The 23,174-nt window shown below is 42.8% G+C and overlaps 1 protein-coding gene across 3 annotated transcripts in view; it reads right to left on the reverse strand.

Moving 5' to 3' along the window:
* Klf7 (KLF transcription factor 7) overlaps positions 1–23,174 on the reverse strand; it is an 83,945-nt gene that overhangs the window by 6,704 nt on the left and 54,067 nt on the right. For all 3 annotated transcript variants that reach the window (XM_051190347.1, XM_051190346.1, XM_051190348.1), the window contains one exon: positions 485–608. In XM_051190347.1, the coding sequence (XP_051046304.1) occupies positions 485–608 (124 nt within the window). The remainder of the gene's footprint in view (positions 1–484; positions 609–23,174) is intronic.

Consider the following 23,174-nt stretch of genomic DNA (forward strand, 5'->3'; position numbering starts at 1 on the left):
TTCTTCTCTTCACTGTGAGAGATGAGGAAAGGTGGTATGGACAACAATAAAAAGATCAGAATAGGCGGCTACAATGAGATATTCTATTACCATTTCCTGTATACTGTAGTTTTCTGCCTTATTTACCTGTGTGAGGAGCAATGTCTGACGTCTTGTTTGTACCCAGTGACCAGCACTGGTTCAAGGCCAGTGCTGAGTAAATACTGTTCAACCAAATCAAAAACCTGAATTTATACGTGAAAGAATAAAGCATCTTCTCGATTTTTTTTTTTAAGCAATAGAGAAGTAGAAGGTATTGCTAGGAGCTGGGCATGAGACAGGCTTGTGACTAGTGCCACATCATATGCGTGGACCAACCTCCACCACACTGCACTGGAGCTGGGTATGAACCAGGCCTGTGGCTAGTCCCAGAGTATGTGTGGACCAGCCTCCAACCTACCGCACAGTCTCCCTCCTTAGTCCAACAGCTTCTATGTTGCCTTACCTGTCACAGTGGTTGCACTTAAAGGGCTTTGCACCTGTGTGTTTCCTGTAGTGCCTTGTGAGCTCATCGCTCCGTGCAAAACGCCACTCACATCCTTCCCATGAGCACTTGTAAGGCTTCTCACCTGCAAAAGACACAGAAGGACCATGGTCAGCAAGGAAGGCTCTCACACCTGGCCTGCTCAGGTTCTGCTGCCTGGTAATGTCTTAGAAAATGGCCTCTCAGGTCATTAAGTAGTCTGTGTGTTCCCTAATAGAGCATGCGAGCATGCCTCTTTTTTTTTTTTTTTTTTTTTTTTTTAAGCCTCCTGGTGGTGTGTTTTCTTTTGTTTCTTTCCTTTTTTTAACCTTCAAAAATGGCTTTACAAGATCTTCAGTGCTGGGGCTGTCATTTCAGTTCCCAGAGTCAGGGCATTTCCTTCAACTGGTGAGGAATCAATTTTTATTTATTTTCTATTCCCCGGAGCACTCTGAGCCCCATGGTCCGAGCAGAAAGGAAATGTGCTATTTTCATCTGAACCACAAATGCTTCTAATTCTATTTTTCTCAAGAACCTACAGTAATTTACCATTTCAGTCTTCTTTGTCTCTCCTTCCCCTCCTCTTCCATCACAAACCATAGCCAGAGAGAAACAACACCTTAGCCTCCCAGAACCAGTGTGACTGGATGGACAGAAGGCAGGACCATCAACTGAGAGAAAGACAAAAAACACTTCCCAATTCCTGGCATTCAGGGACCTCCCAGAGGTCCTACTTAAGAGGTTCCCATGACTCAGTGGTTCTTCTAGAGTGTTCATACTGGGTCACAATATACATAACCCCAAAATATTTTAGAAGTCCATTTGTAGAGCAGGTTTTAGCTGCAGAGAAGCTGCTGAGAAACATGAATTCGGAGAGCTGGTGCTCAAGTGACCTTTTCACAGAGTAAATACAGATGGAGGAATATGTAAGAAAATGTGCATGACGTGACATTGCCTGGGGCCTTTTTTTTTTTTTTTTTTTTTTTTTTAACCCATCACATTTGTCATCAAATAGGACAAATATTTATCCTTCTAACTATACAGTGAGCTGGTCCTCATTAAGTAGAAAAATAATGTTTAAAGCCCCAAATGAAATCATGACATTGGAGCCCTGTCACTGACAAGCAGGTGAGCACAATGATTTAGGGTCCAAAGTCAACCTTCCTGGGGTCCCACGTCTGACCACAGGCAAGGCTGATTAATTTTGAATGGCTGTATAACCTGAGGCAAGTTAACAAAGTTCTCTGGGCTCCTGTTTTCTCAGAGATAACAATAGGTTTGTAAAAATTAACAACATGGCTTATATATTACATATTAATTAGAACAGCAGCGGCACATGGGAGACTCATATTATTGAAAAATACACAATTGGAGGGCCAGGGAGATGGCTCACTCAAGTGCCTGATGTATAAGCATAAACACACGAATAAGCTTCCCCGACACCCATGTAAAAGAGTTTGTTACAGCTGTGCACACCTGGAATCCTGGCACTAGAGAGTAAGACAAGCCAGTCAGCTGTTTAGCTTAGCCAAGCCAGTGAGGTCCAGATTCAGAGAGAGATCCTATCTCAAAAACCAAAGTGGAGAGCAACTGAAGAAAACACCTGATGCTGACATCTGGCCTCTACATTCATGAACATACATTTGCACGTGCATCTGCACGCACACACAGATGCAGCCACAAGAGCACTGCATAACACACACACACACACACAGAGTTTTAGGCTACCTATGCAAAGTACAATGGATGCACCCATCTTTCTGCACGTCTCCCATCATACAATATTTAAGAAAACATTACCCAGTTACAGCACTTAGTTTTTTCTTTCCATCTTTTCCTCCCTTTGACATTGACTATAAAAGCTCTCACAATTCTCCATTTGTATCAACCTGAATAAAATCAAACATGCTTGAAGTTCTTTTTTGTTTTGTGTTTGTTTGTTTTATGTGACAAGGTTTATTTATTTACTTACTTATTATTATTATTATTTTTTTATGTAGCCCTGACTGTCCTTGAACTCACTCTGTATACCAGGCTGTCCTTGAACTCAGAGATGCACCTGCCTCTACCTCCTGAGTGCTGGGATTAAAGGTGTGTGCCACCACCACCCAGTCATGCTTGAAATTGTTATTTCATTAAATTGGTGCCCCCTGAACTCACTGACCTGCAAGACCCAATAAGAAAGAGGAGTAAGACATGAATGCCTTTCAGAGGGAACCAAGAATACATGGAGTATTGGGAGTATAGGAGGAAAGAGGAGATATATATATATATAGATAGATAGATAGATAGATAGATATAGATATAGATAGATAGATATAGATATAGATATATATAGAGAGAAAACCAAACAGTGCTGGGTTTACCTGATTGCTACCTCCTGGATATGAAACCCTGGATAGGATATTCCCTGCTGGGGAGAAGAGTGAGGATGTCCTGAGCCTAAACACAGGACTCAGAGGCCAGAGTTGCAGAAAAGACATATGGAGTTGGGAATATGCCTTCTCATTCAGGAGCAGGGAACTTAGGCTGCTGTACGTCCACATTCTGGGCCCAGATCCTTAAACTGATCTGTACTGGTGGGGCAGGTCTGTAAAATTCTTGTTAGCATTTTCACCATGGTCAGTGTGGTTCACGTAGATCCGCAACACCCCACCAGATCTGAGGTGTGGGCCCACTGAAACCCAAAAGGCATGAATTCTTATCCTACTAGTTCACCCATGGGAGATTTTGCGCACTTCATGAAAGGGTTCGTCTTCTTTCTGTAGAGGGAATTTCCCTGTGTGTGGGGGGGTGGGGGGGTGGGGTGGGAGGGGGAAGTCAGGGAAGAGAGAAAGAGAGAAGTGGGGGCAGATGGGAGAAGGCAGGTAAGTGGAGAGAGCAAATAAAAGAGGGAGGAAGAGAGTAAGGAAGAGAATGGGATAGCACAACATGACGGAGCGGAGAGGGAGAAGAGGATGGAGTGGAAAGAAAAGGAAGAAGGAAGAGGAAGGAGGAGGACAGATGGGAGGGATAGTGGCAGCTGCTCAACTGTGAGTGGACTAAGTAAGATGTAACTCAGTTCTCCCCACTGGACCTTCTCCTTCACCCTGACTTCCTTCTTGTCTACACCAGATGCTCCTCCAGGGTATAAAAATGAAGCACGGGACAGGTGACATCTAGAACGGCTATGCCATTCATCCCAATGCACCCCCAAGAGTGAACAAAAACATCTAGGAGAGGGCATTTGAGACAGGCAGATTAAGAGACATCTAAAGCATTAGGTCCAGAGTGCCGAGTGGATCACAGAGTAGATGCAGGTGCACACATCACAGAGGTGGCTTTGCATGGCCAGCTCCCAGCTCGGGAAGGAGAGCACCCTTCAGAGCCTCCAGATTTCAGGTTGAATATCAAGAACCACTTTGCTTCCCTGGCAATCACCTCAAGAAACTTGTTTCCCTGGGGGAGACATGCCACCTCAGAGGTGATTTACAGCTCCACGAGGGCTCTTCAGAAGAGGTAAGGGTGCTGAGAAACACAACTGACATTTATCAGGGTTGAATTGCAGCAAGAATTCAGGTGCTCCCACAAAACGGAGCTGAAACGCATGGCATTTTCTCTGCTTCTCACAGGGTTACTCTCCCTAAATTGCGATCGCCAGAGCTGATAGCTCAAACAACACCACGGCCATAAATACTTTCTGGCCAGGCACCCTAAATACATGTAGATTTATTCATGAATTATATAAATGTACTAAAGTCCTAGCATGTTAAGATATTGTAAAGCCTATATTCAATAGAGCAATCATTAAAAAGAATGAGGGCAAATTAAATATAAATAAAGTCATACATTATTCTTCTTGCACTCAAAAAGATTGTAAATTAAATATAAATAGAAGTCATACATTTTTCTCCCATGCACTCAAAAAGACGGAGTTGCACAGCCCAGCTTCTGAGATCAGGGTCCTGGAAGGTAAAAGGCAAGCAGCTGCTCTAGCCCCAAGCTACTGGTTTGCTTCCATTCTTGGCCCTTACAGTGTAATTCTTCTTCAAGCAGGCACAGAAGCCTTTGAAAATTCAGATCACAGCATGTGTCTCTTTTAGGGCACCTTGACATATTATATATCCATCCAGTTGGCTTCTTTGATATTCCATGGATTTTGTTTAAAGCATCTGAAAACATTATTCTGAGGGCTGGGGAGATGGCTCAGTAGGTATAGTACTCTTCACAAAAGCATGAAGACTTAAATTTGGAGTCCCAGCACCCACATAAAAAAAAAAAACCCAAGTATTATGTCACACATCTATAAACGCAGAAGTGGGTGGAGACAGGATGCCTGCCTAGCAAAATCAGTGACTTCCAGGTTCAGTGAGAGACTGCCCCAAAGCAAAAGAGGTAGAGACTAACAGGAGATACCCAATATTGAACTTCACATGCATGCACACACATGTGCATGCAAATTCATACACATCTGAACATATGAGCACACTTGCGTGTGCACACTGCCCCCCCCCAACACAACATTTTTCTATGAAAGGTGACAACAGACTACACCAGGCTGCCACAACCAATCCCACCTCAAAAGAATATTAAAATGAAATACAAATGTTTAATAGTTGCCCATCATTCTCAGGGGAAAAAAAAGTCCCAAGTCTACAGAGCCACATAGTATGCAGTTAGCACGACCTGAAGCTTGGCTACCTTTCTCATCTCATCTACCAACCTCCCCTTCCTTGATCTTCTCTCATGCACTTCTACCTCAGGACCTCTGTCTGACCTTGCTTTGCCCTATGCCTGGAACATTCTTGTTCCTTCGTTTAATTTTTCAAAGTAACTCCACCCTCGTTAGCCTCTGTAAAAAAGCAGGTGAATGGTGGTGACACAGTGCACACACTGTAATCTTAGTATGTGGGAGGTGGGGCAGCAGGATGCAGAGTTCAAGGGCAGCTGTGAAATGAGAGACAAAGTGCAGTCTGTCCAACTATCCACAGCACTTACTCACTTTGAAATGAGATGGCATGATGTTGGTGCATGCTTTCTGTCCCCTTCCTCTGCTACACTGACAAGCTTCAGGCAAGCACCTATTTTGTCCATTGCAATGGTAACAGCCCTGAGCATCCTGTAGCACCCCTCCCCATGGAACACACTAAAACAACAACAACAACAACAATAAATACTCCAAACCTACTGCATCTTCATTGTCAGTAAACACTGGAATCCACACAGGCGCAAGACAACTCTTGCCTGCCTAAGAGGTAAAACGTGTGCTTGGCTGTTTAAATCTGACATTCCTCTTGGAAGTGGACTAAATGTATTCCTTCACCATCAGGGGTCATTTCTATCTCTTCCTGTCTCTTAGAGCCTAAAGAAAGAGAATCCTGACCACCTTCGTCTCAAACCTAGGACCTCGGCATCCTGAGCAATTGCCCCCTGGAAAGTGAAGTGCATCAACTTATGAAGCCCATTTATAAAGGCTGCCTCTGGGGCTCGAGTGGAGAGCATCCCTGATGGAGCAGATGCACCGGGCTTCAAGTTCACCTTTACGATACAGATGGTAGCATGAAATATGAGCATGAAGCAGAATCGTGCACTCAAGGATTTTTAAAAGACCCTTGGAAGTGCGCATTGTGCATGCAGATTTCCTAAGTCTACTTCCTGATTTACAGAATGTCATTTCAAATCCATGTCTTAAGAGAGGTATTTTGACACGGTTAGAGCTCTGAAAGGACTAATTTGAATCTTTACTTATTTGAAATGTGATTATCAGGCATCTTGGTATATCCTGCTCCAGTCCTTCTAGGACTTGTCTTGAGAATGCAGAAATTTCTCAGATTAGGAAATGGAGAGGATGGAGAATATTGCAATGGGTTTACTTTTCCTTTAAGGACAGGCAGAGGCCATCAGCAAAGACCTACCAATTGCTTCCACACCCCACTCCACAGCACTAAAGATTCCAGCATGGTACCCAGGGACTGAATCATCAGGAGAGACAATGCCACAAGCTTTTCTAACACCGAAAACAACACCCAGCAAAGGTCACTGCAAGCTTGGCCACACCAGCTCAGGCTGTAGGCACCACAGTCTAAAAGTACTGAGTTACTGATGGGCTCTGCTTTGGAAAATCGCCCAGGTTTCTCTTTGATTCCAGCTGTATCTTAAGTAGTTTCTCTTCTTCTCCAATAAAGGATTGTCTGACTGGTAGAAAATAAGACAAAGGCTATACTTTGCCAGGATATCGAAAGCATCTCCAAAAGCTACTACATGAAATAAAGTGTGTCTTCACTGATCCATGCTCCACGTTGATTTTCCACTCACCTATTACTCCCTCACCCAAGGCCTCCCAGGTTCTGGGATCTAAGCTATTGCATTTACACAATGCAAATTACTATCTATTCTATTTTTACATTTATTCTTCAAACAGCTACAAAGCAATGGTTAACTTAGCTAAGTGGAACTCTTCACAGACTGAGTGTCTACTTTAAGATGGCTGTTCAAAAAGAAATAATTTAAATCACATCCTCAAACATATATAAGAGCTTGACCCTGTAGTTGTAAGATGGACCTAAGAGACTGAAGCAGTATACTATGTCATGTGCTCTTAGCAGGATTACATTCACCAATGGAAGATTAACACAGGGATTCAGATAAACCATCAAAAGTAATGCATACTAAATTTTAAGGACCCACTGTAAAAGGAATGGAAAATACGACACAACATATTTTCATACTGATTTTATGCTATCACATTTGTGTCCATTGGTTTATGTAGCACATGTTGCTAAAATTAAGTTAACTTGTTTCTCTTTTGCTTTTTGGGAGTGCCCTTGTTCAAGCCCAGTAAGAATTCTGTCACTGAGACAACCCCTCCCCCCAGCCTTCTTTTTACATAAATAAAATAAAAACTTGCCTTTGTAGCATACATATATTCTGCTCTGGACTGAACTTCACACGCCCCATGACCAACTCAACCTAAAGGTTCATCCTCCTGAATACAACCATGTTGCTGCTCATGTCCAGCCCATGACCTTACATCGTGTGGACATTTCCATGTTCTTTCCTGTGAGAAGCTCTCTCCTACACTCATACACTTGCACGAATTCTCAACTATAAGAGGATGATGGAAGAGAGAGAGAGAGAAATTTGGTAGTCCAACTCAGTTATTTTACCTTGGTGGACCTTAAACCTTCTCCTTTCTTCCCCTTCTCTCTCCTGTCTGGAAGGCTATGGCAAACTCCCCAAATATAATAGCAGCCTCTCCTCGTTTGGATGACTTTCCAATGGGGTTGATTGCCTGAGTCACCCTTCTATGACAGAGTCCTGCTTTCAGAATCTCTGTGCATGAGTCTGGAGCCTGATCAAGTGATATTCAAGTCAGGATATCAAGGTGGAGACAAGTAAAGGTGTAGAAGGAAGGAAACTCTGTTTGGTTAAACAGCAGCATGTGTTAGGGGCATGGGAACACATGCTTGCAGCATTTATAAAATGTTCATTCAATTAAAAGACTCAAAGATGATTTCTCTGGTCTCTCAATAGATGGATGGAGTCTCTCCCTGGTCAGAAAGTAGATTTCACTGAGGTTAGTTAGGAACCATGATCAACTTCCCACTTCATCCATAAAACAGTCTAAACTTCCTCCCTCTGTGTGTGTGTGTATGTGTATGTATGTAACACACACACACACACACACTTTAATCTCTTCATAGGGCTACATTAAATTTCACCACAAAAAGTTTAAGGTATTATTGAGTTATTCCATTAACATGCATATATGTTAATTTTGACATATATATTAAATTATATATATATATCCATCCATAAAAGTGCCATAAGAAGCCCAGCATAACCACTATTTTTAGTAGTTTGTATCTCCCATAGCGACCTCTCTTGCTATAGATAATATCCCACTGCAGGAGTTCTCTTACTTCAGTTAACACTGGAGTCCCTTAAAGGTCTAGGAAAAAACAGCTTGATTCCACCCTGAGGGTCTGATTCACTAAGAGGGCTCAGGAATCTGCATGTCTAGCAAATTCCTAGCCCATGTTTCAGAAACCATTGTTCCAAAGGGGGAAATGGATCATTCGAGTTCTACCTTTGTCATGTATCTTCACAGAATCAGTCACCAGTTAACTTCGTGAAGACTTAAGAGTTCTTGGGGCTGGAAAAATGACTCAGTGGGTAAATGCACTACCTAGACATGCCCGGAGCTTGATGACCACGTTCAACTCCTGAACCCCATGAGAAATAACTAGATGTGGTGCTGGAACATCTGTCATCCCAGCACTTCTACAATGAGAGGGAAGGTGGAGACAGGAGATTCATCTGGAAGCTAGCTTGGTGTACACACCATGGTTGCCAAAACAGGAGTGACTGCTTCAACAAGGTGGATGGCGAAAACCAACTCTGCCATTGTCCTCTCTGTGTTTTGGCATATGTGCCCTGATGAAACCTAGTGGGTGAATGTGACTGATGAACTACAAAGCCCACTCCAGTGGAAGGTGGTACTTCCATCTATGATGGGGGTAGCAACAAAGGATCTGGAATGTGAGAGGCCAGAGAGGACGGTGGGAACAGAGGCCCCTGTCATGTGTACACAAGTGAGGACAAAGGCACCAGGCTTCTTCAGGAGACTTACACTGGAGTGCTGGGAGCAAACTGAGTCAGTTCTCGGGCTTACCCTGCCCTGCACTGCATGGCCAGAAGAATACAGAGAATCAAACAAGTCAGTCCTTCAGGGCCATGTCCTGTGGCTTCAGTCTTTAGGAGGCAAAATGTCAGGCTCCTGTTGACTGTGTTCGAAATGATGGAGGAAAACTGGGTTGGCCATGAAAGCAAGGAGACAGCCTAGATGCTGAAATAGGTTTAACTGCAGAAAGTCAGGTGGAACCCTTGGAGACACACCCACCATACCTTCCACAAGCCCAAGGACAGTTGCAGTTGAGTTTCCTGTTCTACTATGTTTTAGTGAGGCTGGGCAAAGCACAACCATTGGACATCATACTGCCAGCATAGCAAAATGAAATCTCACAATGATTAGGATAGGAGCACTGTTATTCCAACAAGACTGTCAACTCACTGACACATTCAGGCAGAAAGCAGCAATTCAGGGTCATCCTTGGCTACACAGAAAGTTCAAGGCCAACAGTCTCAAAGAAATCCCCCCCTCAAAAAGAAAAGCAGATGGGGATGAATGAAGATCCCAACAGCACCCATATTTTGTAATCCATGTCCTCAAATTATGAACGTGAGACAATTTACCTACTACTACTTTTTAAAGGCACCAAGATACTTAACAAAAATATTTTTCCTGTTTTGTTTGTATTTGGTCTGAATTTACTTTTAAAAATTATCTATCAGCTATTTTAGAGATTAATCTAATGAAAACTTGATATCACTTGGAAATTTAATATATTTTGCTGATGACTGGTTACAATACAGCTAAAGATCAGGCATATGCTAAATTTGAAGAAGAAAGTTACTAGAGTATTCATCTTTTTCCTTTCAACATGAAAACGTTATCACCATGGGAACTAATTTGAAATTAATACATAAGATAATTCTTTCATTTACTAATAAAATAATTCTTCCCTAAGTCAAGTTTCTACCATTCATGCTGATATTCAGGTAGGAATTTGATTGTTAAAAATATGAGCTTTATTTACATTCATCTTTGGTCAACCCTTGGGATTTGCTTTTAAATATAAAGATCGTCATAAAGGACTAAAGAACAGGCTTTCACTACAACAAAAACTGTAAAGAATAAAGAATCTTGAAGACATTCATTAGGTCCAGACAATGTCTGGACCCCCTAAAGATTCAATCTATTTCAAAGGCTGACAGTCCCAGAGTGTACATACAAGTGGGTATGGCAAGGAGTCTTTATTCTTGATTGGAGTTTGATAGTAAGAAAAGGAACAATGTGGCACATCCAAGTCTGAGCAAGGGCAGGCCATGTGACACTTCCCCACATCCACAGGAGATTTCTGGGAAGTTGAAGATAATCTGAGGGGGCTGATATTTGGGAATCATAGAACATGGAGCGGTGGGGCGTTCAGGACAGTTCAGAGGGCATAACATTAGAACAAGCCAGAACTGAGATGTGTGGCAGCCACCAAATGACATATCCAGTTGATGACGCCCAATGTACTGTCTTGGATATGCTGCACGTTTCTTTAGTTCTTACTAAAAATTGAATAATTTAAGCCTGAATTACTATTAGCATGAGAAGTTAGCTTTCTATTATGTATGTTATAAATATGAAAAAGAAATATGTATTTTTAAAAAATGGAACAGGATTATCCAAAACCACTTCAGGGCTGCTTTTAGAAGTTATAAAATGACTGGAATCAGCATCCTGAGTATGTTTTGATTAAGAGCATGATGCTATTTTGTTATTCCCTAATTATACAACTCTGATGGTGGAGATGTAGCCTAAGTATACCAATTTTCATGAGATAATTTGCTCTAAAATTTAACAAGTCAAAAATGTAATTCTATCAGACCCTAAAAAGCACAAATTTGAGAATTTACAGAGATAATGGAGGGTAGACACCTCCTCTGGATGAGCTACCTTTCAATAGAGTATGTGTGGGTCTAATTACTTTAGAGACAAATGTCAAACAAGCGAAGGGTTAAGCCATCAAATAACCTACAAAAATCTCTTCCAAAATGGTCAAACACCCCCACCACACACACAGGTTGAATTTCTCCATTGTATAAATCAACTGTCTATTTTATCTTAGTAAAAAGCCTAAGAAAATATTAACTCAAAAAAGAAAACCTACATCAGATGCTGTTTCCACGCCACTGCTGCTGAAGTAATTAAGAGAAGGCATCCATGAAGCTATGCCGTCTGCTTTTCTTCCTTGTCAGCTAGTTACCATATCTAAGACATGGTACATGTCTCCATCCTCTCTAAATATCACCACCTCTCCAGACCTCTATTTACTAGAGTGTCACTGGCAGGCATTCATAAGATGTCTGTCTTCCACATGCTGCCCCTGCTAAAGTATTTTACACACCCCCCCAATTTTAGTCTTCTCTACATCTTCAGTCTTTGGCCACCTGTCTTCTAGTTCCTGGGGATAGTTAGCTTTGGTGGCACAATATTGTGTCCTGATTTTCCCCGCCCACGTGAGATTCAAAGTGTTCTTGAAACTGGGACATTTCACGCTTGCAATCCAGTAAATACTAAGCACAGAGTGTGTGACCAGGCACTGGGATAGACGTTTTGTTGTTTGCCTCTGTCATTACTCACAATCTAATACAGGCTCAGATACACTGTTTGAATCCAATAGAACACTTACCAATTCATAAAACAGCCATTGTTGTAATTAAAAAGAAAGATCGGTGTGTGAGAGAGAGAGATGCCATGTGACAGAGTTCAAGAGGAGATTTCTGATTTTTTTTTTTTAATTAGGGAAAGGGTTCATAAAAAGGGGAAAGAGGAGGGGGGAAAACTGGCCTTCATGGATAGGAGCAGCAGGGGAGAGGAAAAAGGCAGAGAGAGAGAGAGAGAGAGAGAGAGAGAGAGAGAGAGAGAGAGAGAGAGAGAGAGAACAGAGGGGGGAGGAAGAGAAAAAAAGAGGAGTATGGAGGGCAGGCGGGGCCCTTTAAAAAGGGAACTTAGTGAATATGCACAGGTGGTGCTCTTAGTGACTACAGGGGGCATGTGCTGTCAGAACCTCAAGGACAGGCCAATACTGAATACTAACAGCCATCAGCTCCAATCCAATAGTGTAAAAGCTTGTTACCACTTTGCCTACCAGATCCACAGACCTTTAAGATGTATTATCTTCCACAGGAAGCATACCAGGGCCAATTCTCAGACTTTCAGACTTCTTCAATTCACTTCAATACACACTTAGAACTGGCATTAGTTCTAATATGCATCACCAATTACTTGGCTAGAGAGGAAAGCGAATGGGAAAGAGTGGTTCCATAAGAGAAATCCCGGGGGAAAGCATCAGGCAGGCATGCACACAAATGATGCAGGGTCCAGTGTGTTTGGTAAATATGTGTGTGTGCTGCCATGTGGAGAGGAAAAGCCTTATCACTCATTAGCATTATTAAAGCAGAAGCCCCCAAAGGAGAACAGACATATTGAAATTTGAAGGATGCCAGGGACAAGGGCATTCCAAAGAGAAGGGCCAAATGAAAAGGCCCAGGGACAGGCAACATTGATATACCATAGTAGAGGAGACGGGTGAATACATGAGAAACAACACTAAGAGTGGACAGACAAATGGTAACAGCCAGACCAAGGGACTGAATTACAAAGTTCCAGTTTGTGACACTTGTATTTTCAGAACCTGACACAACACATGACCTTCGTAAGTTCAGAAGCCTGTACTCTGGGAAGTGTCAGTAGCACAGGTAGGCTTTCTCTCCCTCTTTCTTCCTCCATCCTTCCTTGTGTGACACTTATCATACTGAACAATCTGTTTATAGTCCTAGAACTACAAAACCAATGGTCCCTTTAAGGGCAACAACAATCCACCTCAATGTTCCTAGACCCAGAAGATGGGATGGGTCAGAGACTTTCCACTAACACACACATATGAACACATGCACACACGGACACACACACACACACACACACACACACGCATGCACAGGAGATGGGTAAGAGACCTTCCCCTAACACATGCATGCACACACACAAATACACACACACAGGAGATGGGTCAGAGACCTTCCACTAACACACACACGCATGCACACACGCACGCACGCACACACACACACACACAGGAGATGGGTCAGAGACCTTCCACTAGCACACAAACGCACACACGCATGCACGCGCGCACACACACACACACAAGAGATGGGTCAGAGACCTTCCACTCACACACACACACATGCGCATGCATGCGCACACACACATGCACACACACGCGTGCACACACATGCACACGCGCATGCTCACACACAGGCCTGCTCTATCTCTCACCCATTCTTCAAGCACTGTTCCCTCCATCTGCAATTGTCCTCTGTCTGGCACTCCCTAATAGGGATCATCAAGAAGAAAACACAATGATGAAGCCATCCATGGAATCTACACCAACACACACTCAACCTGCCCTTCCCCTCAAATCTATAATCACCACAAACACCCAACACCCACATATGCAGAAGCAACCCCCATACAATCTGTCAGACTACAGAGCCCTAACCCTAAACAGCCTACATTTTCTCAGTGCTAACCCCACAGCTATAATATTTCCTCTTTATTCTTCTACTGAAAAATGAAGGCATCCTGGGAAGAAAATGTCAATGCAATTTGACTTCCCATTCTGGAGGGAGGAAAGGTGCAAGAAATATTAGTGTGCGGCCAATCTAACCCCATATGCTTTGCTCTATCAAGTCAGTGATTTTGCATTCACTTCATACTATTCTAATAGTGCTGTATTTTCACAACATGCAAATGTACATTAAACTTCCAATCAGAACATCGGCCACCTCAGAAGCTTAACTTCCACTCATTTATCTTGATTCCCAATGCACTAGCAACTAGAACGCACTTCACAAGCAAAACCTCCCCCACCCCCACCCCGCGCCAATATTAGGATGTCTGCATTACAGACTAAAAAAAGAAACTATGTTTAGGGCAGAAGCATATGGCCAGCTATTGCTTCTGTTTATGCTAATCGTGTCCACAGTAAGAATACCCTGACTTTTAGTTAAGCTGATAAACTCTAAGGAAAAAACTGCTATTTGATCAGGCGTGGGACATACCTATCACTTGACTGTTTTAGAGGCTTGAGGGTTACAAGCTCAGGGGAGACTGGGCTACACAGCAAGATCCTGTCTCAAAAGGCCTCAAAAAGCAACAAACAAACAAACAAATGATTTCCGCTCCTTTGCAATTACTTGCTGACATATGACTAAGCCCTGGCTGATAAGGTACGAGTAGAAGTGACAAATGTAATTTCAAGCTGCACTTTTAAAGGTCGGGATAGCCCCACTGTTTCCCACTTTCAAAAGAGCTGTGTGAAAACTGGATTCCTGGAAAGCAGCCCTGTTGGGAGCCACCTTAAGTAACAGGGACAAGTAATTCCTTAAAACATGACCCCTAAGGAGAAGGGACACTGCACAGTGGAGAGTCTAGGTGTTGAACAACTTCTTAGAACAGAGCTAAGAAAGAGCCCAGGTTTCTCATGAAAGAGAAAAAGAAGATCTCACACATAATCCTCAACTAGTTTGAGTCTTGAACACTAAAGCTCTGTTTAGGACCCAGTGATTTCACATGATAACAGAAACAAGCAGATGAAAATGACACATGTCCAGGTGACCAGGACCTCTAGCATAAAAATTATTCCACCATTCAATCACATTTTCCTCCCCTTTAGTCATGTTGCCAGCTCTAAGAAAGGTATCTTGTATGAAAGTAAAAACACATACACATGCACATATACCACACAGACACTCCTCTCCAGCAGGGGGCCTGGGTTCTAGCCCAGCTCTAGGTAGGAATCACTATACATTCCTAGGAGAGTTCTGCACTCTTTGAATCATCTCACTTCAACAAAATGGAGCTAATTCCTTCCTTGGCATTAGCCTCACAGGTCTATTGTGAAGTAAAAGGAACATTAAGACATCTAAAGACCAGTGTGAAGGTAGACGATGACAAGTCCCGAGACTGGCGTTTCATTCAGTAGAGATGTCCTTCTCTATTCTAGCTTTTCAACACATGATGTGGCACTGGTTAGAAAAACAAAGGATTTGGGCCACACAGCATAAGCTAAACATTGTATTCATAAACACTGCCCAAACTCTAAACATTGTTAAACTATGGCATGTAAATCACCACACCATATACCTCATTCAATGAAATGTATTTCCCCTTTCTATTAGATGCAGAAGCAAACCCTGAAGGGGCATCTATATTTCTGCCTGATATATCTATGCATCTGTGTGAAGGGGGTGGGGAATAATGAAAGTGAATGTGGGGGAGAAGAAAATATATGCCCAGAAGACAAACTTGACAAGAAATGTGTCTCTGAAGACAGACTTGGAATGGTCACCCTGAGTTAAGACTTGTGGCCTAATTCTACCTCTTTTTAATGGGATGTCATGTTTTACAAATCATGGTGGGATGGGCCATAGGCTAATATTTATTTATCAGGCACATTTTAGATGCCGTAGCCTTTAAGGCCCTGAGCTGTTTTATGTATATTCTGCTCTTGAATCCTCTCAATATACCCCAATGAGACAGAGTCCCCTCTGTTTCTCTAGATGAAGCTATTTACAAATTCACCTAGAGTATGAGGGGAAGAGTGAAGATTTCAGACCATGCAATTTTACTTTAATTTACTTAACACACATAATCACTACCTCACTGCCTCTTTGAACAATTAAAATAGAGAAAAATGCACACTTACATTCTTTTTGGAAATATGTTCAGATAAAACAAATGTTTCAGTGGGAAATAATGTCAGAGCTATTTAGATGGATCCATATTGTAGTTCTTTGAAAACATGAAGAAACAAAGAAATGTAAATTGCAAAAGACTAAAACTCCTCCTCCAGGGTCCTAGGTCTTATGTTCAGTGCACACTATTGGCTGTAAGGTAGTAGTGTAGGTAGGCCGTTCATTTTTCTTAGACAAGATGGCATGTCAACTTTATCAGTATTTTCCCATTTTACTCCCACTTTCTTCAATATCTTTGTTGCCTGAAACAGTTGTAGGTAAACCAAAAATGGAAAGCCACAGACCAATGACAGAGCAAGTGTTTGTTCTTCACCTGTGTCTGGAATGGCTGTAAGCCTTGCTAAGAACTATTTCCTACAAATTCCTTCCTGGGAGTGAGGTTCTCTCATTCCCCAGCTGCATCCTCTCCTACACATGGCTAAGCAAAGAGGGGCACTGGAATGTGTGTGCTGATAGAGAGCTTTATGTCTTTATGTCTGGGTCTTCCCCAGATGCAAACATTCCATCCTGCAGGGAAGCTCCTTAAAATAGGAGGTAAACAACCCAAAATAGGTTCAGGAAGTCCCTAAAACTGACCAGATTCACTAGGTCCCTCCCTCCCAATAATAAATAGATTGTTGAGAGCCATTCCCAGACAGAGAGTAGATCAGCTGTCTGGAAGAAGCAGAAACCAGCTGAGCTGCCCTGGGGGATGCTTAGATCAGCAGGAGCAAGCTCCCACTTGCTGAACTGACTGTAGGCTAAGGAATATGCACCAGGTTCCCAGCTTTTGTGAGTTGTTACCCACACCCACGCTGGCGTACACTTTGGTGATGCAGCTATCTTTGAGTACTTTCTGTTCCTGGAAGGAATCTCAAGAAAACTCATTGGTTCACCAAGTTGGTGGACTACTACTCTGTGGTGATTAGGCACATGTGTTGAATTTCCCCAGAAAAAGTCTTGTCACACAACAAGGAGCTGTACAGTGTGACTGTAGAATAGGCGGGGGCCAGCCTGCACAGGCCTACAGACTGGTACCATCCAGTCAGAGAGCCTCCAGCACAGCAGACCCTGAGTACTTCCAATGTTAGTGGTCTGAATGGAAATACAGACCACTAAGTGAGCAATATACACAGGACTGCAGTGTGTGAATTGGGCAGGAAAGAAAGAGGTGATATGGGAAAGGATACAAAATGGCTCAATGATTATTTATATTGATTGCATTTGAAATTATATTTTAGATGTTGAGTAAATAAAACAGTGTTAGAATTCATAATTGGAGGCAAGTGATTGCTTTTTAATTGGAAGGGGTAGAACAAATTATGATTACATATGTGATGCTCATATCATCTTCCTGTTGGAAAGCATTGTTATGGCCACATTTAACATCTTGGAGTTCAGTCTATGAACAAAGCATGGAACTGGAAGCTTTTAAGCGGAGGTCACACATCATCAGAATTTGCCTTTGAAGTTATCACTCGTTCCACACAGAATGGCTGGAAGCAGGCAGTGGTTTTGGGTGAAGAGAAGCAAGGATTCTAGAAGGCTCTGCAAGCATCCCAGGGAAAGAAGACAGTGGTTAGAACTTAGATTTATTTAATTTTTTTTTACCATTCACAGCAGCAAAGATGGGGAAAGTGGGTAGATACAAAGCATACTTAGCAGTGACCTTACACATGGCAATTGGTTGGAATGGTGTGTATTAGGGCTGTCACCCAGGGCCCCACTACGTACAGAGTGGATGGGTCATTCAGCATTAGATTGCTAATATTTTTGACTTATCAAAATATAAGGTTGCAGCAGCCAGCATGCATGAAGTCCTCCTTCAAGGGGCATACATCATTGATGTCCTGGGGATGGTAGAATTATAGCACACTGCTCCAAAGTGCTTTCTTTCTGAGGATCTCAGAACAACTACCTACAGATTTTGCTAAGCCAAGAAATGCTTTGGAATGCTGCCGGAAATGATGATGGTAATTGATGTGAAGTCCAGGAAAGAGGCTGAAAGTGCAGCAAATGGGACCCACTGGGCTGAGAGGAGGTGGGATCTTTGCTGTTGGTCCCCTTTCTTAGTTTCCTTCGTAGGAAATTTTAGTAGAGCAGGTGAACAAGCTTCACAATCATACCCAGGCTTCAAGGTCAGCTCAATTCAATGCCCACTTACTAATGCAGATGCCTAAGCCCCCGAACTGAAAAAATGCTGCCTTCCCTATAAGAACTGAGTGAGACAGCACAGGTAAAGGGCAACTGCGCCCCATACTTTATTCAGAACATTCCAGAAACTCAACGGTTTCCCTCTACTCCAGCCAATATGGAGTCCCCAGAGAGGGCACTGGGTGTAAATGAAACTAGTTCTCAGGTCTCAGGTGAAGAAAGCACAGGAAATCTCACATAGAAAAATGGGACAGACATTTCAGTGTTAACTGTACAGAGAACCGAACACCAGCCTGAGGCTGTCGTGACATCGGAGGCCTGCTCTTTCCAGGGCAAGCATTATCATGAATAATTAAAGCCAAGCTCTGCTTATCAAAATAAATGAACAAAGGAGTCTCAGACAGAGCAGTCCCTGCCCCCACCTTTAAAGGCTGCTTCAGGAGACCATTTTCTAGCTCCGTCTCCTCCTCCCACTCTGAGCATCTTTAGAGCCCTCCTTGTCAATTTGGATAAATTAGCAAGCTTCCCCTCCATATGGAGTTTCAGCCATAAATCACTAATATGACTGTGTAAAGTTATATAGCACCGGCCCAGTATAATAATAAACACGTTTATATTTTATAGCTGCTCTTTTCTACACATCCAGGCTGCCTCACTGCCCTGCCTCAGTGGTTGCCAAGTGCTCCCAATTGGTTCCCATATACAGCAGCCTCTCTTCGTGGACAGTCCCCTACCCCCGCTAGTCACACACAAGCTAGCTGCCAAATGCCAGCTAGCTCTTCTTTGTGATGTGGCATCAGGCAGGGAGCTCCACGGGTCCCCAGCCTTCCTTGCAGCAGTACTCACACAAGAATTATCAGGTGACTTTTCAAACCATGTCAATATGGGCCCTTGACCCACAGACCTCAAAATTTCAGTGGCCCGAGTCTAAATCACATATGAAAGGACTCGTGTTTGGACAATGTGGTTGTGTATACAAAGATTTAACGCCTCAATAGAGCAATAGCTTTTCAGTTAATTCTAAGTATTGCTTTATTCGTCTCACAAGAGATCAAAAAAAAAGTTTAACAGTGAGCCTGCAGTAATTGATCTAATAAGCTTTGTGCCTATGGCCCTTCTAAACTGCACAATGGCAGTCGCAGGAAGGGTACATTCAGGGCTTTCCTTGGTTGAAAAGGATTCTTTCCAGTCCTTGGCTTTGATCATTAAACATTCTGGTTTTGGTAGAAGAAGGGACACTAAGGAAAACCACAGAAAAACCTGTGGCAGCAGGGCTGGGGAAGGAGGACATGCGGGTGGGTTAGAAAGTCCTCTAAATGCTTAACAGCAAATGGCAAATGAGCTAAGTTCTATTATTAAATAGAGATGGGGGTAGGGCAAGCCAATTACAATGACTTCTTCAGTTTATTTCCTTGGCAGGTAGGATGAAATGAAAGGGAGAAACAGATTTGGAAACACAATGATACATGAAAATAGAGGACCACACAAAGAGAAATCCACAGGCAAGCAGTCAAACAGTCCTCAGAAGAGTGAGCCCTGAGGGGTAATGTGTGCTGGTCCCTTTGCCTTCTAGGAATCTGTCTGCTGGTATTAGTTGTTTTGTTTCCTTCAGATCTCTAGGAGACAATGTCAGTGCCCATTGTTTCAGGGTCCCTGTACAATCTTTAGACAGAATGGTATAGAACAGCCCATTCTTCAATGGGTGCTTTTTCTGAATACAAAGGAGCGATCACAGCACATGCTAGCCCAGGTTAGTGTTTTTGCTCATTACTGGATACACAGTTCCTCTATTTTCCCATGGCTTCTTCTTCTGAAGACATTTAGCTTGTCCACAATGATCCTCAGAAAACTGGGGGTGGGGAAGAACCGAACAGAATTATTCCTAACTTCTTATTTTTCATAGAAGCAAAAATAAAAGAACAGAAATTCTTTCAAACACAGCTAGTAAGACTCCGAAATAAGTAAAATCAGAATGAAAAATTTACATGAGATCCATTCATACACCACATCCTTCAGTTTCCCTACAGTATCTTCATTTGACTTCCCAGCCTTATAACCAAAGACGGTGGCTACTAAGGGGCCAGGGAGAATTTTCTGATTATACTTCCTGCCACCAGTTCTCTGCTAGCCCATTTCAAGAATCCACACCTCACATTTGTTTGCATCTTTCAAACTGGCTTGCAATTGGGAATACCCACCTAAGACGGGCTCCCCAATGAAACCCATGGACAGAATGTGTAAGATATTTCACTTTCTCAGCTGTTCTGAATGTGTCATCCCTCTGGACCAGATGATACTTCCTATGATCACCGGCTTGCGTGTGAGTGAGACGGAACAGAAACTAGTCAGTCATTTATTTTCCCTAACACAACCCAATGCATTCAGACTGTGATGTCAGGGGCCCCCAAAGAAACAACAGGCCTTGAAGGGGAACTAGTGTGACAAGCTCTGTGGCAGTCACCAGTGAACACATTTATCAATCTTCTGTTGTCCATTTCATCTGTAAAATGGGTATGAGAATAAGTTATTCATAGGCAGGTGAGATTTAAATGAGAGAGCTTTGAAAGCTAGAAAGATTGATGTAAGGGACATTATAGTATACATGAGTGATAAAACAATGGAGAAACAGCCAATCCCAGATTTGGCGCAAAACTGCCTTCTCACCCTCATAGCTAGCCCAAGTCATGATGTCTCGGTTTCTCCTTTCTTTGGTGTATCTGCTTTAGGGAACTGGTTAAATAACCATTGCATCTATAGGTCATCGAGATAAATATTACTGATTCCCTCCAGGGTCTAAAACGAAGGTCCAATAACAACTGTGATCCAAAACATGACACTATGACCCCACGAGGCCAGCACACTAATGGCAGTCTCTCCAAGTGGCAATGGATAAGCTAATCTGTGTGAAAGCCACAGATGTCACGTACTCAGCCACATCCTCATGTATCACAGCAATACTGTCAGCAGTATTATGCCCAAGCAGCAAGAACAGTGCCACACAATTACAATAGCATACTGTCCATTGTATTTGGGGATAGCATGACTGACAATCTTATTTTCTATGCATATGAATACAGCTAAGAGGGCCAATGCATAATTCACATCTCCTCACAAAATGCACATATAAAGTACCTGTGCATTACACTGCACCCACTTAAGTCTTTATCTGAAATAGCTCTGTTCTCTCGACAAATTCCAAATGCTTCTAGTATATTCCTTGTGGTGCTGTTGTAGATCCCCACAGTGAGTGACAGAAAATGTACTGAAGCAGCAAATCAAATAGAATGCAACGTTTCCTCAATAAAAGTAACATTCTGGGGCTGGAAATACATCTCTCTTGTTTCTGCACTGTAAGAGTTCATCTTTTTCATAGCAGGGAAATGGGTATCATAAATCCCCATGGGCACGCCGCATGAGCAGACAGGTATAGAAAGACAATACCACATGGCAATGCAGAGCCTGGTCAGCTAGGCCTACTTCCAGCAAGCTGAAAGCTCGTGTAATTCAAATCTTTGCCTCAGCAAAATCTCAAACTATTACAGGTCAGGAGCCTTTAGCAAAAGCAGTAAGGATGGTGTTCACAAATGTTAATCTGGAAAGGTAAGCATATAGCAGGTAGGGTGATTTCTTTCACCTCCTAAAGGGGGAAATGGCTTATGTTCTAAGTCTCAACAGAAATAATAGTGTATGTAATGCATCTATTTGGTCCATATTGTCAAAGGCCATTAAGCAGAAGGGAAGGCCTGGATGATGATCTTAAGTGGGTAGGAAATATTTTTCAAGTTGTCTATAGCAACTCAGGGAGCAGATGACGAGGCTGTAACAGGCAACCATCTCTCCACCTCAGCTGTGAGACTGCTCTGTGCACCATGGGATATTTAGCAGACTCTTAGCCTGCATTCACCAGATGCTAGTATTACCAGTCTCCACCCCCACCAAGATGGGAGATGAAAGGCATCTTCAGAATTTGCCAGATGTCCCCCAAGGGCAAACTCTCCCCCACCCTCAGCTGGGAACCACTGTATTTAGCAACTGATGATCTCACATTTGTGGCAAACAGCTGGAATCAGAGTTTTGATTTCACATGTAGTAGTGGGCTGTTCAGCCATGGAGAGGAGGCCTCGGTTTCCCCTCAAACTGCTGACTTTCCTGTTCCTGCTAAATGATCTTTAGCCTCAGTGTTTAAGAGTCAGGAAAGGTGTCTGAGTAGGTCTCTACCCTAGTGAGAAGGTGGCCATGTAAGACAGTAAACACTTGGTGTCCAGCTGAAAGGCTGAAGGAGGAAGAAGAATCCAGCTCTACTCCCAAGCACAGGGCTGCATCCCCCCCCCACCAGTTAAGATCCCCACAAAGGCACACTACAAACTAGCACTGATCCTTGCTGGGGAAGTAGTGATCAGATTCCTCTGTCCAGATGTCCCAACTGCCTTACCTGCTGTAACAGGCTTTAGCTTTGTGAAGCATGAGAATTAGAAAGCCTGTTTTTAAGACTGAGAAGAACAGAAAAGCTGAAGCAACTATGTGGTATTCCTCCTTCCTCTGAACTCCAAAACATACTTGATTGGATATCTGCATTTTTAGAAATGGAAATACCCAAAACAATAAATCTGTTTTCTCAGAGAGTACACAGGGAACTCAGAAGTGTGTACTGATGTCTACCTGTCACTGGGACTAACCACAATCACCCAAGACTTCAAAGACACCCCACCACCACCACCACTGCCTATGAGCTTCCTTGGTCAGAAATACAGTGAGGCCATATTATCATATCCAAGTAATGGACAAAGGCAAATAGGGCCAGGCACAACAAATGCTCAGGACTCCTTGGGACTTTTTAAATTCACATACTGCTTAAGTCAACTAGGGACAAGACAATCAACACACACTTCAAAAATGTTATCCTGGCAATGTGCTACCAACAATGACTAAAACTTTCCAATGAACAGCATTCTCTCCATTGGAATATCAAACTTGTCAAACGAAAAAGGAACATTCTGACTTCTGGTGAGGCCACATGAGCAACCGGCTGCATCTTTTCAATGTACAATACTTAGGAGTGATTAAGAATTGGTCCTCTTGAAGGAGGGAGGGCCTACTCCCTACTCCAAATGACTTGACAGATTTTGTT

Source organism: Phodopus roborovskii, unplaced genomic scaffold, assembly GCF_943737965.1.
Source record: "Phodopus roborovskii unplaced genomic scaffold, PHOROB, whole genome shotgun sequence".
NCBI classification, from domain to species: Eukaryota; Metazoa; Chordata; class Mammalia; order Rodentia; family Cricetidae; genus Phodopus; species Phodopus roborovskii.